Source organism: Primulina eburnea, chromosome 3 (assembly GCF_022965805.1).
Source record: "Primulina eburnea isolate SZY01 chromosome 3, ASM2296580v1, whole genome shotgun sequence".
Lineage (NCBI taxonomy): Eukaryota > Viridiplantae > Streptophyta > Magnoliopsida > Lamiales > Gesneriaceae > Primulina > Primulina eburnea.
Window position 1 is genome coordinate 13,124,967 of NC_133103.1, and position 18,693 is coordinate 13,143,659.

The following is an 18,693-nucleotide window of genomic DNA, read 5'->3' on the forward strand; positions in this document are numbered from 1 at the left end:
CCCGTGAGACCGTCTCACACAAATTTTTGTCATGTTTTTATTGATGATATTCTAATAGTTGGATTAGGTTTCCCAAACATTTAGGAACTTCTCTATTATGCACTATCAAATAAAATGTTTTATTAATTTCAAAACATTAAAAATAAATAAAATAACACGGTTTCTGTTGATATGATTTTAAATATAGATGAATGTCAAGATAAATATATCAAATCTTATCAAGCTATAAATTTGTATCATATAGCTATACCCTATAAATAGGTATTTTCAGTTATGAATGAAATAGTTTGACGTCATGATCTAAAATCATATTTCTCTCTTCTTATTTTCTATTAAATTTAGAGTGGGTCTCATGTGAGACCATCTCACGGATTCTAATCTGTGAGACGGGTCAACTCTACCCATATTCACAATAAAAAGTAATAATCTTAGCATAAAAAATAATAATTTTTCATGAATAATCCAAATAAAAGAGCTGTCTCACAAATACGACCCGTGAGACCTTCTCACACAAGTTTTTGTCTTAAATTTATAACACGATATCAAAACGAATTCTTTATATTTCGAGTTGTTCTCCTAGTTAAGAGTAGAACCTATTATTGAAAATATTATATTTATGATATGGCAAAAAATTGTGTGAGACGGTCTCACGGGTCGTATTTTGTGAGACAGATCCTTATTTGGGTCATCCATGAAAAAATATTGTTTTTTATGCTAAAAGTGTTATTTTTTATTGTTAATATCGGTAGGGTTGATCCATCTCACAAATTAGGATCCGTGAGACGGTCTTACATGAGACCTACTTTTATGATATAACAATTGATGCTCTAAAAAGTAGCGCAATTTAAAGTTTTATGTTATGCACATAAAATAGCACAATTTTTAGATTTATATTAATGCTCGTACGACAGTATAGTTTTATACTGGTAGTCTAGCCAGAAACACGAAGGTTTGAGATGTAAGAGTTGTAAATATTTTTTAAAAATATTGCTGAAAATATAGATCAAGATTTAAGACTTTTAAATATTCCCGAAGAACATTAATTAAAGATATAATATTTTTAAATATATCCATATTCCAGAAGAAATGTAGATCATCTAATTTTTTAAAATTTTTCCGAGAAATATAGATCTATATATTCCTGAAAATATTGATTAACACCTAATATCTGTCAATATCTTGAAAATTATTGATCTTAAATATTTTTAAGGAGATTGTTCCACAATAGAATATTTATCAATATTCTGGAAAATTATTGATATAGTATATAAGATTTGTTAATATTCTTTGAGAATATTGATTTACGATTTAGAGATTTGTCGATATTCATAAAGTATTATGAATATTGATATATTATTTAATGTTTGTCAATATTCTTCGAGAATCTAATGTAAGATTCATGATGTAATAATATTATTTAAAAATATTGATTTGATTCATGTTAGAACTTAGAATCATATTTTGTTGTAAATTATCTTTAAGAAATACAATACACTATTTACTAATAATCTGAATAAAATTAATTTAATATGTTTTCAACTGAAGAATTTATCGATGATTTGACAAAAATATGGATTTATTATGTAAATTTTTGTCAAATTATTTCATCAAATCCTATCGAAAACCCATGTCATTCTCATTATATTAATATATATTGCGAACTTTGTTGGAGGAACTTGGTCTCAAGCATCAGATTTAATCATAAAATTGATGCAATTATTATTTATTTTATGTGCATTATAGCTTCAAATTCCATGTTGTTTACCATCGTTTTCTTTGTCCAAATGCGAGATTGGAGTAGAGAAGTCTAATGATGTAAATGAACGCAGCTTGCGAGGAGCTCGACTCGATAAAATTTTTTTTGATCTTATCGAACCGAGATCGAACTTGACAATTTTATCAAATCTATATCGAGCTTAAGAATATTTTGCTCGTGAGCCTGTTCGCGAGTTCCAGTTCGACTCGTTTATTGTTCGCAACATGTTCGTTTATATGTCTCGAAAGCTCAAGCTCAAAAATTGGATCGTCTATCAGGTTCGAACGTGGCTCGTCTACATATTCGTGAATATGCGCGTCTATGTGGGTTGTGAGCTCCAGCTCGACTCATTTATTGAGTTAACAAATAAAAATATTAATAATAATTCATATGTAGGGATTTGATTATTTGAACATAATACATTGTTCAAAGAAATATGAATTTACACCACATAGTCACAATTATATTTTTTTATTTAATTTGCAAATCATTATGCTAAAATGTTTTTTAAAACACAATAAACAAAACGACATAACATACATGCATCAACTTATTATTTTCTCATCCAAAATTTACACAATTAAATTATATGCGCGTTGAGTAAATTTACAAATTATTATGCTAAAATATTATTTAAAAACTATCATAATCAATTAAATTACACTCAACAAAGACATAACGACTAATTTGTTTAAAAGGACCGAACATATTAAAATAACATGAACTTACACTACTAAGTCGATGGCAAATTTGAATAAACTTGTATATATTTGTCTTAAACATTTTTGAAAAACTAGCATAATAAATAAATAAAATATGATCCAAATATTATAATGTATTGCCACACTGGCATATCTAGAAAAATTCTATTAAATTATTATATATAATGAAGAGAATACATAGAATAATAATATAAATTTATAGGTTTATATTGATAAAATTCGGAATATCATTAATAAAATAAAATTTAATCAAATTTTATTATCATTTATGTGACAGATCTACATGCGAAGTTATTGCATATATCAACTTATGAGAAATCCGGGTACAAGATTGGAATGAAGAAGTGTAATGAGTTCAAATGACGAGTAGTCTAACTTTTACCTTTTCTTTTTTTGTCTATGATTTTTTTACGGGTGGTTTTTCATAACAAGATTTTTAACGAGACAATTAACAAGTAAAAAGTGATTACTTCGTAATTTTCTTTCGTTGGATCGGTTTTTGCCCCATTAGATTTTTCTTAGTAAAATTTTATCGAAGAACATTCATGGACGACAGAACATCCAAAAAAAAATATCAATTGTTGTACTATATTTCTTCCTCTCTGGATTTGTTTACTCCACTAGGTTTTAGTGTCCATGCAATTGAGTCTTCATGAAGCCCCCAAACAATCGTCTTACCAAACATAAATAATTAGTAAGGGAGTGTTATGATATGATTTTACATATCTCAATCTTATCTATCTACATATTTGTATCTTATAATTATACTTTATAAAAAAGCGTTTTCAGTCATGAACGAATTAGATCCTTTTCTTTCTTCTTATTTAAATTTATAACATTTGACCAATATTTAGTGGTTGAAGGCCTGATTGTATTTGGGCTCTCGATGTAGAGTAGGTGTTTTGTGAGACGGTCTAACGAATCTTTATTTGTGAGACAGTCTAACGAATCTTTATTTGTGAGACATATCAACTCTACTGATATTCACAATAAAAAATAATACTCTTAGCATAAAAAGTAATATTTTTTATAGATGACTCAAATAATAGATTTGTCTCACAAAATACCACTCATGAGACAGTCTCATACAAGTTTTTTCCTCCAATTATAATATTCAATTGGCCCAATAAATGTTTGAATTTTATATTCTACTTGAGTAGGCCTGGATATTCGATCCAAGTTTTAAAACTTAGCCCAAAATTTCGCAGCCCTATATCCGATTATCATTTTTGAGAGAGATATATATATATATATATATATATATATATATATATATATATATATATATGATAGATAATTTTTATTTTTATTTACTAAATATGTCAACAATTTTTTTAAAATATTTTTTTCTCAAACTATTCTGATTTGTATTCGTAACTCATGTCACTGCGAGTCTGCTATCTCATTCATTTATCTTAAACTTAGTTTTATAATTATTTAAATTAAAACCTATGATGAAATAATTTTAAATATAATAATTTCATTATTTTTAACATTCCTGAGGTTTTTATTATTAATTTATTTCACATTATTTATTGTTATTATTACTTTATTATAATTAATACTCGTATTTTATTTGATTTATTAATTATATAAAAATTAAGAATAGTATTAAAAAAAATAAAGTTTCATGTATTTTATTTAAAACAAAAAATAATAATTAAAAAAAAAATTAAAAAAATTAACAGGAGCGGCTAGAGCTGAGACCCCCCGACACCTCGTTGTGTAAACATTATCATTTGTTTCCTCTAAATTGTGTTACATTTTGTTCAAATACACCACATTTGCACACATTATTAAAAATTAAATGCACCAAAAATCATGTAGAAACAAAATATAATAAATCTCAAACAAAATATTTTATTCATTTATTTTTTTTAAATATCTTATTTGTGATATATTGTGTTATGAATATGACAAAAATTTGTGTAAGACGGTCTCACGGATCATATTTGTGAGATGAATCTCTTATTTGGGTTATTCATGAAAAAGTATAATTTTTTATGCTAAGAATATTACTTTTTATTGTGAATATAAGTAAGATTGACTCATCTCATAGATTATGATAAATTTTAATAATTTTTTAAAATATTTTATTTGAGGAGGATGTACCGTGATTCAGAGCATAGATGGAGCTGAGGATCACGTGCCCTAAGTTGATTTGTGCCCCTGATTATAATTTTTTAAGTTTTTTATATATATTTTGTGAAATGTTTATATTATCTATTATATTTTATTAAAATTGAAGACATGATAATAACAGTGTAGAATGTATATCAATTTTTTCTTTCAACTTTACTTTTACATGATATTAATATTATATTTTTTAAAAAAAATTCAACACACATTTTTTATTTTTATTTTTTTATTTCAATAATTCAAATATCAATTTAGTTTTTTCATAATTTGTCAAATTTCAATTTAATCTATTGATAATGATAAAAAGAATTATACCTTATAATAACTAATTTATTTCAGAAATCTCATATATATATACACAAAAAACCACACATTTTGGAATGGTCCCACACAATTTTCGTGAGTGGGTCCATCTAAAGCACGTGCAATTCGTGTGAGCCGCACGTCTGAGGATAAGGCTCCAAACGCGTGCCAACTCCTTTCACACGCTTCCCTCGTGCCAAACCTACCACCACCGTCACCGCCACTCCTTTTTCTCCTCCGCCGTGTCGCCGCCGTGAAATCCGCTCATCTCTAAAAGCACTGGTGGTAGCATTCGAATTCCACAATTTCACTTTCTTACTCTCTTCCAGTTGTCTTGTCAGAGCATTCCGGCAAGCTCGCCGCTTTCTTAACTGGCGGTAAGTTTGCACCCCTGGATCTTGGTTTGGTTTTTTGTGGAGCGGTGTCGTTTAGATCTGAATCTTTAGGATGTGAGACGATATCAGAACGTGTTCTTCTACTGTAATTGAGGTGTTATTTCTCACAAAAGCTGAATTTTATGGCAAAGAAAAACAACGGGAATATCGATAGCTTTCGCTGATTTTATTTATGTGAAGTTAAATTGTTGTCAAATGTCTTGTTTTGCTATCTGTTCTAATTTTACAACAGATTTCTAAAAGCCATCCATATAACACTGAGCTAGCATAGCGATGCATTTTGTATTTAGAGTTAAACAAATTCAAGATATCACATTCTTCAAACGGCAATATAGAAAGTCCAGAAGTTCGATATTTCAATTTCCTTCGGTTCCCATTTGAGTGCATGTTCAAGATACGATGGAGCTTTTGTTTATTTATCTACTAAACCCATGTATTTTTCTGATGACAAACTCGGTGTTTACTGTAGATATTTTGTTTCAGATAATTCTGAGCCAGCCAGCGGGATTATTTGATCACAAACATATGCGTTCGCTTTCCAGGGACAATATGTCATTAACACATGACAGATATGGTGCGAGATATGGAACCTGATCCTTGTCTGCTAAAATAGAAGATAACCCAGAGAAATAGAAAATTCTGTAAAAGATATTGCAGCAGGGATGCAGAGATTTGCAGCTAGCGAAGAAGATGACGATGAAATGGGAATGGATGTGAAAGAGGAAGATGAAGATGATGATGACGACGACGATGACGACGACGACGAAGAGAAGAACATGGGTACACCCACGGTGGTTGGTGTTGATGTGGGCATTGTATCTACGAGTGGTAACAAAAGGTTTAAGCAGCATCAGCTATATCAAGATCAACCAACTCCTCAGGGAGGAGGGTCTCGAAGGTGTAGGCCACAGGAAGAGAAAGAAAGAACAAAGCTTCGAGAGCGACAACGCAGAGCAATCACAGCAAAGATTTTGGCTGGGCTTCGAAGACATGGGAACTATAATCTTAGAGTTAGAGCTGACATTAATGATGTCATAGCTGCTTTGGCAAGGGAAGCAGGTTGGGTCGTTCTTCCCGATGGAACCACCTTCCCTTCCAGACCACAGGTATCTACTAATCTGGTTGTGCATAATATATTCATTTGTCCCTTGGTGGATTTTGAATTGTGAACGTCAATATTTCTCAGCCACTTATAGATCAGCATGTTGGTGACATCACTTGCATCCGTTTGCCTATGACTATTTTTATGTGGGCATGATTAAATAATTTTAGATGTACAATTGGATTCAGTCTCTGCTCCCTTATCATATGTGGCATTATTATGTCAAGGTCATGGGATACTTTGTTGGTGCATTTCCGCTCCCCCCGCACCCCACACATTTTATCCTTGTCTGAGTATTATAGTGTTGTGATCCCACATTATCATCCTCCCACGCCAAGAGGTGAGCATGTTTAACATAGTGCATGAATGTTTACTTTGGCTGCTGCAGACATATGTACATTCATGCCTATCTTTCAATCACACAATTATTTGTTCAACATCTCCAGGGAGCAAGACCTACCGTCGTGCCAAGTGCCACAGTGACTTCATCCTCTACACATATGCCGGTGCTACATAGTTCACCTCCTTCCTTGAGAGGCATCCCCCCTGGCCATCAAAACACGGCTGATCATAATGCATCTCACATGAAAGGAGTTTTTTTGCCCAGTTCTCCTTACGATGTATCCCCAGTTGACAGATCCCAGACTTCATCCATTATTGGAGACGAAGGAGACATGCAGAATGATCCTCTCCTTGGAGGTCCCATCAATGCAGTTGACAACAGGCAGGTCAGATTTTTGGCTTCCTGAAATCAAATTGTTTCCTTCCCAGTAGTTTTCTTCTTAGGCTCTGAAAATTGTCTCGATTATGATCACGATAATTTCAGAAGTAATTATCGAAAGAAAAAAGTAAGCTTTTCAATTTTCAAACCAAATGCTGTTAGTTACTTTCATGAATTTAATATGTAAAACAGCATGTCTTATTTTTTCCTCTACAGTGTTTTTTTTTAAAAAAAATTTGGGATCTTTTCACTCACCCTGGTCTCTCTGATACTTCTGTAACGATTTTCCGTTATAAATTGTCTAGATCGTCGACATACACACAAAGTCGCAGGAGCATGATTTTACTGGCACTCCCCATGTTCCAGTTTATATCATGTTGCCAGTGAGTTCTCTGAGTCTACCAACATTATACTTTTTCTGTATTTTTCAAGTTCTTGTCCTGCCTTCATACCTTTATTGTAAATTTGTCTTCGATTGTTTGTCCATTTGTAGTTTTTAATTTTTACATAATATTCAAGTTAATGGTGTCAGCTGGGTGTCATCAATATGAAGTGCGAGCTTGTTGATCCGGATGGTCTGGTGAAGCAACTGAAAGTCTTGAAGTCGATCAATGTGGATGGTGTTGTGGTGGATTGTTGGTGGGGTGTTGTCGAAGCTCATGCACCCCAAGAATATAACTGGAATGGCTACAAGAGGTCGTTTCAAATTGTGCAAGAGCTGAAAATGAAGTTACAAGTTAGTTCTTCTATTCCTGACTACTTCACATTTAGCCAGTAGATGTTTTTTGTGGCATTCTTACCTTTGTGTATCTCTATCTGATGTTAATGTCAGTCTTCATAGATTGTACAATTAGCTTGGTCGATTTTATATCTGTTGGATGACATAATTCTATCGTTCTTCACTTTTCAGGGTCTTTCTCAAAGAGTATCCTTCATGCTTTTATTATGTATGTATGATGAGTTTCCCCGGATGATGCACAAATTCTTATATTTACTGGATGGTCCCATCTACTTGTCCCTGTATAGATCATGTAATACCTGCATAGCTGCATTGATTAACTGATCGTGTGAAACAGAAAACAATGACTTTTGTTGGACAATTTTCCTGTGCATCAGAAAGTGATTAATTTTTATCCAAAACATCACAAAATTTCCAGGAAAGATGATGAATTTTTATGCACAAACTTAATGGAATGTTTTTGCAATTTGGATTGCTGCGGAACTGTTGAAACAACCTGGGGTGATGATCATCCATACATGATCTCATCCGGGAAAAAATATTAGATAACTGAAAGTTGTACATGCTATCATGGTCACTGGTCACATCATGGTTAATAATTTTTTGGCTAAAATGGTGCTTCCAAAATATCTACATAGTCAATAATGCGATGGCTGCTGTAAGAATGTTGGCTGTTAGTTGGCAATAAAACATTGACTGCTTGATGAAGTGAGTGCGATGGTCACATCATGGTTAATAATTTTTTGGCTAAAATGGTGCTTCCAAAACATCTACGTAGTCAATAATGCGATGGCTGCTGTAAGAATGTTGGCTGTTAGTTGGCAATAAAACATTGACTGCTTGATGAAGTGCTTGCGATGGTCACATCATGGTTAATAATTTTTTGGCTAAAATGGTGCTTCCAAAACATCTACGTAGTCAATAATGTGATGGCTGCTGTAAGAATGTTGGCTGTTAGTTGGCAATAAAACATTGACTGCTTGATGAAGTGAGTGTGTTGCAGTACTACATTGATTAATTTCCTGTTGCTTTCATAGTTTTCTTTTGAACTTCTACGAAAAATATTATAGTTTTTTTCCTAAACAAAAAACAGGTTCTGATGTCTTTTCATGAATGTGGAGGAAATGTCGGGGATGATGTTTGTATTGCATTGCCTCACTGGGTGGCTGAAATTGGTCGAAGCAATCCAGACATATTTTTCACCGACAGATTGGGAAGGCGAAACACCGAGTGTTTGTCTTGGGGTGTTGATAAGGAAAGAGTATTGAGAGGACGAACGGCTGCAGAGGTAACTAATTAACATTTTCAATGTTTGTGATCTCTCTATATTTTTTCATTGGAAAGTTTTAGAGTCTAGGAGGTTTGTGCCCTTGCTATGCTCATGTTCTTGATAACTTTACTCTTTTAGCAGTCTAGGAGATCTGAAGTTATTATTAGTGAACAGTTCAAGATTTATCTTGTTTATTTATTGCATTTTTACTGACTATTATCAAGAATCCGAGGTTTTAATGCTTTGCTCATTAATTTTTGGTGATTAGTGTCATTAAGAGCATAAAAATTTGTTTGTGCGTGCTAGATATTTCAGATTAAAAGATTGATGATTTGATCCTAAAAGAAAATATTTGGCTTCCTGCTTTCCCATTTTGATTCATATTTTTCATTAGCTTTGAGGTTGCCATGTTCCTCTTATAAATTCTCTTATTGATAGTCACCTCCTCAAGTTTGCCTCAATTAATTTTTTTTGTTTCATAATTTTGAAAATTTATGTAGGTCTACTTTGATTTTATGAGAAGCTTTCGGGTTGAGTTTGATGAGTTTTTTGAGAATGGTATCATATCTATGATAGTAATCGGACTTGGTCCATGTGGAGAGCTGAGATACCCTTCTACTCCAGTGAAGCATGGTTGGAGATATCCTGGTATTGGCGAATTTCAGGTAATGTAAGATATACCAATTTCATACAAAATGCAGCCTTCAGGATTTTAGGCGCCCCACAGACCACCTCTCTCTCTGCCTCTATCTCTTTGATGACAAGACACTAGCATATGTTAAGGAAGCTAGGGAAGGAGGATGTCTGAATTGAAATTACTCTAGTTTTCTGCATAACTTTTAGCAGTAGGTTTTTTGTGAGACGTCTCATGAATTTTTACCTGTGAGACGGGTCAACACTACCGATATTCACAATAAAAAGTAATATTTTTCATATATAACCCAAATAAAAGATCCGTCTCACAAAATACGATTCGTGAGACCGTCTCATACAAGTTTTTGCCTAACTTTTATATATAATTTGATATTTTTTAAATAAACAAACGAATATAATGTCAATTTATACATTCAAATATTGCATGTTTTTATGTGTATCAATAAAATAACATAAGCTTTGTCTTTCCTAATACATTGATATTTTCTTTAAATTTTAATTCCGTCTCGTATCGATTACCATATCTTTGATGTAGCCGGACAAAATAAATATTATATAAATTCTAACACCTTTATTTTGTTTTCGTGATAGATAATTTATTTTGGAAAATATTTTTTAAGAAGGTCAAAGAATAACTTTAGTACGATGGAGTGAGTCAAACTTGGCACTCATCATCGTATACACTCATGTAAGCATGGATACAGTGTCACTCACTTATTGGTTGTATAATTTTTCTGTATTTAATCACATTTGATTAGTAAGTGTTACCTCATCGAAACTCACATAAATATACATAGTTATGAATGTGTAGTATATTAAAATTGTGTATATGTATACATATATACATAACATTCACGATAAACTTAGGATAAAGTTTTGTAACATACTTGATAGGATTAATATATAATTTTCCATGAACTTTGACCTAATATACAATTTGATAGACGTGCACACCATGATTTGACTTAAACGACCTTTGAACGTGCAATAAGTTAGCAAGTCACAACACAATTCAGGTGAGGAGAATCAAAAGAAAAATTCAAGAATTTTATTTAGAAAATTAAACAAAAAAAAAATTTTGTGATTGTTTTTTTGAAAAATAACAGCCGTCTTCCAAAGTCCAAAATTAACAGTGTTCATATGGGTTGTATGATTATTTATCAGCTTTCTAAAAAAATACCAAACCTGAGATAATGATGATTATTTATCAATTTCTCTCTTATCCAATGTACCAAACTATACTTTAGTAGATAATTCAAAAAAATATTTAACCAAGATTCTTTTTCTATCACATTAACTCAAGGGTAAATTGTGCATCAGTACCTTTTGAAAAAGAACTTTGGTTCTAGTACCTGGAAAGAGAAGAATTTTAAATATATACCAAAAATACTCTTTCCTCCCATTTAAAGTTTAATTGATTTTAATTGATCCCCGCGCTCCCGAAAATGGTATCAGAGCTAAAGGTTGATTTATTTCAAACACAAATTTTATTATTACTAGTAACTAATTGTATGAGAAGGAGAATTTTGAAAAAATTATGAATCCGAACTTCGGTTCAAGGAAAATAATTTACAAGGAATATTCAAATATTTTGAAATATAAACAAGGTCATCTAACTATTGTTAAATATCAGAAACAGAAAGGGAAGCTACTGCACCCTCAGGTAAAATATCAGGTAAACTTATGATTCAAAATAATAAGTTTCTGGAGATAGTTCCAGACTCCTTTAAGCTCTCTTTAGATCTTAGAGAAATTCAAAAGACAGTCCAAAATTATGGCAATATGCTGTATTTTGTACCGCAACGAGTTGAGAAAATCCTTGAAACCCAAGAAGAAATTCTGGGATTATTAAAGGATATTCAAACAAGAATTCAGAAACTGGAACAACAACCAAGTTCCAGTAGGAGAACTTCAGGAGGTTGGTTACCACCATCTTTTGGTACTGAACCTTACATCAACAAGGGAAGGCCAGAGTGGTATCAAAACCTTTGACTGAAGAAGAAAAGATGATCATTCTAATCAAGTCTGTCTCAGAAAAGAAATTTATCTGATGACAACTTTAGAAAGGATTGGTTTAGAGGATCTACAAGAGTTGCGGAATCTTTCGCAAATCTCAAAGTTGTAGATCTAAAGATGAACACTGCAGTAGGTGAAACACCACCTGCTATAACCTGGTCATCTTCTCAGGAATCACCCAAGGAAAGTGTGGGATCTCAGAATGTAAACATGCGAGAAGCACAATCTGATTTCCATACTGGTGGAGGATCACACCCAGCAGGGACAAGGGCAAGGAGAACTCAAATTCCTTTGCACCAAACACCCTATGGGAAAATTGTTTTAGATCCTATACATCCTTACGGGGTTATGCTTAACCTTGATGTATTAGACTTTAAAAACAGGGAAGATCTCATAGATGATTGGACATCTGCTATGAGAATTGCAGCAGGAACACTCGATCTCAACAAAGAAGGATTCATTAAACTTTTGGAAATGAGTCTTATGGGATCAGTAAAAATTGCTTGGGACATGACTTCATCGGACATGAAAGAGTCAGTCCTAGTTGGAGAATCTCTTAGTGAGATCGCTGGAAAAATGGCACCCTATTTAAAGCATATTTTATAGGGGTAGACTATTTCAATAGTCAAGATACAGAGAAGAAGAAAAAATACACTCAAGCTCTGTATAGTCTTGAATTACATGACATATGTTTGGTGGATGAATACATTATGTTATTCACTAAATATAGATGGAATTCAGGAGTCGAAGAAGATATAGCTATGCAGCTTTTCTTCGCAAAAATGCCAAGCCCTTGGAGAGAAATGCTTATAAGGGAATATGTACCTGGAAATCCAGATACACTGGCACGAAGAGCCTCTTTCCTTAAAGGAAAATTGGCAGAATGGTGTCATATGGCAGCATTACAAAAGAATTACAAACGTTTAAGGGGTATCAATAAAAGAACTCCTTTGTGTTGTAAGGAAAATGATCTTCCAACAATCATTGGAAGTAAACCACAGAAGTATAAAAGGAAAAGTTTTAGGACTCATCCTTATGCACGAAGTGGAAGAAGTTCTTGGAAACCAAGAACTGTATGGTCTCGACAGAAAGCCAGATCTTATAAATCTGGACAAAGAAGCGGACCATCGAGGAGTAGGATATCATCCCAAGCATCGAGTACATCTCGAAGCACAGGAAGAACATCTACAAAGAAAACTTTCAGAAGAGCTCATACTCGGGCTAATGAAAGTTTCAAGGATTGCAATTGCTGGACATGTGGAGCAAGAGGTCATATCTCGACCAACTGTCCAGAAAATGAAAAAATAGGTATTAAATGCTTTGATCCTACCCCAGATATTGAAGAAGCAGTTTACTACCAAGATCTTATTCAAGTATACCGATTTGAGGACATCGCCTCAGATGAAAGTATATATGAAGAAGAAGAAGTCTTAAGTCAGGAAGAATCTGATGGAACAGAGTCGGAATCTGACTGAAGACGAGGTGTTTCGACACGAAACACATGAAGATCTGTCTGGATTTTTCAGCCAGACAACAATCTCTCATAACATGGTTCAAAGAATCATGAGAGAAAATCCGAGTCTACAGAGATATCAAGGTTTCTCTGCAGGACAGGTAGAAAAGTTCTTAGGAAGTCTTGGCCTAAGAAACAGAAAGCATCATCTAATCTATAAAGTTTCTAGAAGGGAAATGGCAATCCCGATGGAACTTACAGGAAATAGAATGAAGATGCAGTTAATTCCTTCCGAAGAAATTAAGGAGGAATTACAAAAACTCAAGATAGAAGTAGCAAGGACTATGTCCTGGATTCATACCGGAGCAATCCAAATTATGATAAAGGCTACTTTCAAAGAAGGGATAGATTCACCAATGGGGAATCTACAAGATTCAGTACTGGTAACAATCTCAGGAAACCTCTGTGCAGGAAAAATTGTAGGAGTAATCTATCCAAGGATAGCCTACAACCTGGCAGATCGAGATTTCAGCCGAGCCTTGACATTGCATCAGAAATTCAAGGAAAAAAGGCTGATGAAAGAAGGTAATAGGCTATATTCTATTACCTATCAAATTTCATATGCTCTATCTAATACACATCATTCTGAACTGTTTATTAGAAATGAGTTTATTGAAATCCCTGAGATATTTGGAAAAGTTGCTCAGGCAATTTATCCAGAACGAGTAGAGTTTCCGTTAATACAGGAAACATATATCCAGATCCAAGACAAACCGATTCTACAGAGGAATCAAAGTCTTAGATTGGAATCAAGAAGACTATCTTTTCAAGGAGATAGAATTACAAGTTACAGATGGGATAAAAAGCCTGTCATAGAAACCCAACAAGAGCTAAAAAGTTTTTCTACAATAGGAAAACTTAGATGCCCAGAAGGGTGGAAAGAAGTAGAAATAGTATTTGACATTACAAAACAAAGGAATCAATTTCCTTGTAATTCAATATACTATTTGGAACAACCAATGATAGGAACTTACCAAGGACTGATTAATATCGGAGAGTTGGAGGTTCACATTAAAGGGATTCCAGGAAAAGAATCAGATCGATTGATTCTTGGACTAGAGTTTCTCGAGGACCACAAACCTTGGAAACGTCTAGAGTATGGAATGGAGTTTATGGCAGAGGATAAGATGTGGAAAATCCAATGACCACAAGTCCATTCTCCATATACATTCCAGTAGGAATGTTATATGAACAATATAAGGCAGAATATTTTGCAGCTTATATTGATTCAGGGGCTGGAATCTGCACAGCAAAACGAGGAGTTTTTCCAAATAATTTGGAGGAAGAGTTACCAAAGATTGCTGGAAGAGATTTTTCCAGAAGAATCTTAATCTTATGTAAAAGGATTAAGATGACTGATATTATGATTGGCGGTGCAGGACAAACACCTTGGTACAAGGTAAAGACACCACCAATTTATTTTCATGATACAGGAGCTGACATATTGTTAGGAAATAATTTCCTACAAATGTTCAAGTCCTATACACAAGAAAATGAGACTAGAAGATTAGTGTTCACAACACTATATGCTCACAAAATCATAGTCCAGAGACTTAGGGAGGCATTTTACAGAAAATTGCCAATCCCGTTTCGCAGCAAGCGTGGTGATTCAGGAAAACTTCTGAACCCAAAAATGAAGGATTCTAGACGGTTTGGAGAAACAATGCTACAGTTAAGAGCAGATAAGGAACTCAAACCAGAAGATATAGAATTCCTCAAGATAACTCTACAGACTAATGAAGTAGAGTTTGAATCTAAGGTATCACTGGAAGATGTCAAGAAGAGGATCAAAGAAAACTATAACGAAGATCCCTTGGCATGGTGGGACAAAAATCAACTCAAGGCTTGCCTTAAGATCAAGGAAGGCAAAGAGTATGAATTTGTCCGTTGTAAACCCATCCCAATGAACATCATTGATCAAAGGGATATGCAGATAATAATCAAGGAACATTTGGACCTTGGTTTGATCAAAGCAGGTATGTCACCATATAGCAGTCCAGTCTTTCTGGTAAGAAATCATGGTGAGATTAAACGAGGTAAACCCAGATTAGTTATTAATTATCAAGAAATTAATAAAATTCTGGAGTTTGATGGGTATTTTATACCAAGCAGAGAACATCTAATCAGTTGCATACGCAATGCAAAGATATTCTCTAAATTTGATTGTAAGTCCGGATTTTATCAGATTCGGATGGAGGAAGGAAGCAAGAAATTCACAGCTTTCTCCACACCTCAAGGACATTATATTTGGGAAGTATTACCAATGGGATTGGCTAATTCACCCCAGATATTTCAAAGGAAAATGGATAATCTTTTTAAAGATTATTTTAAGTTTATGTTTGTTTATATTGATGATGTTTTAATAGCATCTAAAGATATGAATGAACATGTTAAACATTTGGAGATATTCTCTAATGTTTGCAAGAAAGAAGGACTGGTTTTATCTGAAAAGAAAGCAGTCATTGCTACAAGAAAGATTGAATTCCTCGGAATAGAAATCGATGAGTCAGGAATAATTCTGCAAGACCACATAGTTGAAAAGGTGCAGAATTTTCCAGAAAGTCTCAAAGACAAGAAACAATTTCAAAGTTTTTTAGGAGTTGTTAATTTTGCTGGGATGTTTATTAAAAACCTAGCAAAACACAGGAAGGTGTTCAGTACATTATTGAAAAAAAGATGCTAGATTTATATGGACAGACGAACACACAAAAGGACTTATCCATTTAAAGGAGGTTTGCAAAAATCTTCCAAAGATGGCTATTCCTCAAGATGAGGATGATCTGGTATTGTATACCGATGCCAGTGATCATTGGTGGGCTGCAGTATTAACAAAGCTTACACCAGATGGAGAACAACCATGTAGATATTGCAGTGGGTTATTCTCAGATGCAGAAGCCATAAGATGGCATATCAACGAAAATGAATTTTATGCAGTAAAGAGGGCTTTTGAAAAATGGCCATTATTTCTACTTGCAAAGAAATTCACTTTAAAAGTTGATAACACAGAAGTTAAAGCTTTTTTAAGGAATAGAATTGAGTCTAAACCTGAGAAGGCTAGCTTATTATGATGGCAAGCCCTATGTCAAAATTATATTTTTGATATTGTGATAATTAAATCTCATGAAAATATTCTTGCAGATTTTTTAACAAGAGATGGACAGCATTGACATTGATGTTATTATCAAGATGCAGAGGCATTTGAGGGAACACCTTGAAATGCTTCAAACCGAGTTTAACAAGTTGGCCGTTAACGCAGAAGTTGCGGGAAGGCTACAACAAGCTGATAAGAGAATTGTCTCTGATCGAATTACATGTTGTTTACAGACATATACTCAGTTATGGTCTGTAATGCAAAGGCCTATCCTCCAAGGCATTGAGAAGCCACTGGTTTCCCAAATGGAGAGTTTTCGAGTACAGGACTCTATACCTGTAGTGGGGGATTCAAATACCCCTTGCACAAGTGTTAAGTCGGGATCATCACCAGATGAGTCGACTGAAACAAAAATTGAGACTCCTTATCCTTATCTTGAGTCATCAAGTCAACCCTTCACCTCGGGGATTGAAGAGGGAGAGATCAACCTTAGGCCTCGTATTGACAAAGGCAAATCTAAGGTTGGTATTAACGAATCAACAATTTCTCCATTTCAGGTCTATCAGCAGAATTGGGAGAAATTAAAAACAAGAATTGACATTAACCCAGCTACCAATAGGGTTGATGTTTCAGGAAAATATCCAAGGGTATGGATGAAACAAAATTCATATCCAAAGGAGGTCAAGACATGGTATGAATTCGGGGCTCTTGCCTCAGTTTATACGACATCACCCAGCTTTCCGGAAATATCAGGTCTACCAAAATGGATCCAGGAAGCTGTTCACGAAACTTGGGCAAACAATGATTATTTGTACAAAGGAGATGTTTTGGAGCTATACTTCTTTAGTGTAGCACCAGAACCAGCAGGAAAGGGTTCTCATGAAGCCTTTCATTTCATCAAGCTAAGGAGGCCGTATACAAATGTCCAAAAAATTATCAAGGATCCTCCAACAGAAGAAACACCCCTGGTTGCTTCAATTTCTGAAGATGATATGTCTACCAGAAGAGCTTGGGATCTATGGGTCTGTCTCACTGAGATGGACAAGGTCAAGTTTCCGTTCAAATTCTATAATCATTCAGTGAACGGATCATTCCTGTTAAATACCATGACAGGAAAAACTACAAGTTTTGCAGAAGATCTATTCGAGAAAAAGAGAAATCTTTTGTGGAACAGCAAGCTGCCGGCTAGTAAGGAGACTCGCCGAAAATTCTGTAATATGGCACATGTAGGAAGTTGGTCTGAAAACATCTGTCCAGAATGCCAAAACCAGAAGGAACCGGAATTCGGTAAAGGATTCGAACCGAGATCTGATCGGAAACACTTTACCGATACAAGTACAAGTGGGGATGGACCACATTCACGTTTTCCTCGAGGAAACCGAAAGCCAAAGATTCCTCGACAAAGTTAAAAGGAACATGTGAGCATCCCACCAAGAAAAGAAGGACCACCATGTGAAAAATCATGTGAGTGGAATTCAAGGACCACCAATAATCGGTGGAAAAAGAAAAGGACCACCAATAATCGGTGAAAAATGACAAAGGACATTGGATGCCTTATCTTTAAAGATAAGGAAAATCTAATAAAAAGACGAGAAACTGGACCCAAATAAATCTATAAATAAGACCAAATGGGAACCAGTAACTCACACCAGACTTAAACCAAACTTGGAAACAAAATGTATTTTGCATATCTCAGAGTTTCCAGGAAAAGGATTAAGAGAACAAGAAAAGAGCTGAAAAATTTCAAAGAATATCATAAGAAGCTCGAAGAAACAGGAAAAGAAATACAAGTTGATCTGATCCAAGTGCATATAAACTATTTATGCAGACAGATAAAATTGAAAGAAATGACTGTTTCTAGATTAATAATCTAGAAGAAGACAAATCAAGAAAGATGGAGGGACCATCTTAAAAGGACCACTCAATCACCGCAGGGTCCATATGCAAGCTGTAAAGGCTTATCAAAGATTTGAAGTCCGAAGTTTCAAATCCGAAGAAGCCTTCTATAAATAAAGAAGCAGAAGGAAGATGAAGGCATCAATCAACCTCTTCATTTTTCTTCAACTCATTTGTAATATTTCTTTCAAAAGTTTCTTGTAGTAGCCCGAATCCTATTTATTTAAATAAACATGATTAAGTATCTTTAATTAAGTAAATCATGTGTATTTTGGCTTTAGAGTTCGTGTGAGTAAGCCGAGGTGTAGCCAGGAAGGGAAGGGAAGAGCAGCCCGGGAAGGGAAGATCAGCCCGGGAAGGGAAGAGCAGCCCGGGA

At 34.1% G+C, this 18,693-nt stretch overlaps 1 protein-coding gene across 5 annotated transcripts; it reads left to right on the forward strand.

Annotated features, from left to right (window-relative positions):
- Positions 1-5,021: 5,021 nt before the first annotated feature.
- LOC140826593 (beta-amylase 7-like) lies at positions 5,022-10,039 on the forward strand. 5 transcript variants are annotated; one of them, XR_012116843.1, is made up of 8 exons: positions 5,022-5,297; positions 5,799-6,421; positions 6,864-7,145; positions 7,444-7,521; positions 7,671-7,874; positions 8,049-8,085; positions 8,971-9,165; positions 9,648-9,812. XR_012116843.1 is itself a non-coding variant. In XM_073189009.1 (8 exons), the coding sequence occupies exons 2-8, from the start codon at positions 5,978-5,980 to the stop codon at positions 9,819-9,821; spliced, it is 1,392 nt and encodes a 463-aa protein (XP_073045110.1). In that variant the 5' UTR covers positions 5,023-5,297; positions 5,785-5,977; the 3' UTR covers positions 9,822-10,039. The 5 variants fall into 5 exon arrangements, 4 of the variants coding, with proteins under 4 accessions (XP_073045110.1, XP_073045111.1, XP_073045109.1 ...); XM_073189009.1 differs by having other exon boundaries at positions 5,023-5,297; positions 5,785-6,421; positions 8,049-8,063; positions 9,648-10,039; XM_073189010.1 differs by having other exon boundaries at positions 5,023-5,297; positions 5,858-6,421; positions 8,049-8,063; positions 9,648-10,038.
- The last annotated feature ends 8,654 nt before the right edge of the window (positions 10,040-18,693 follow it).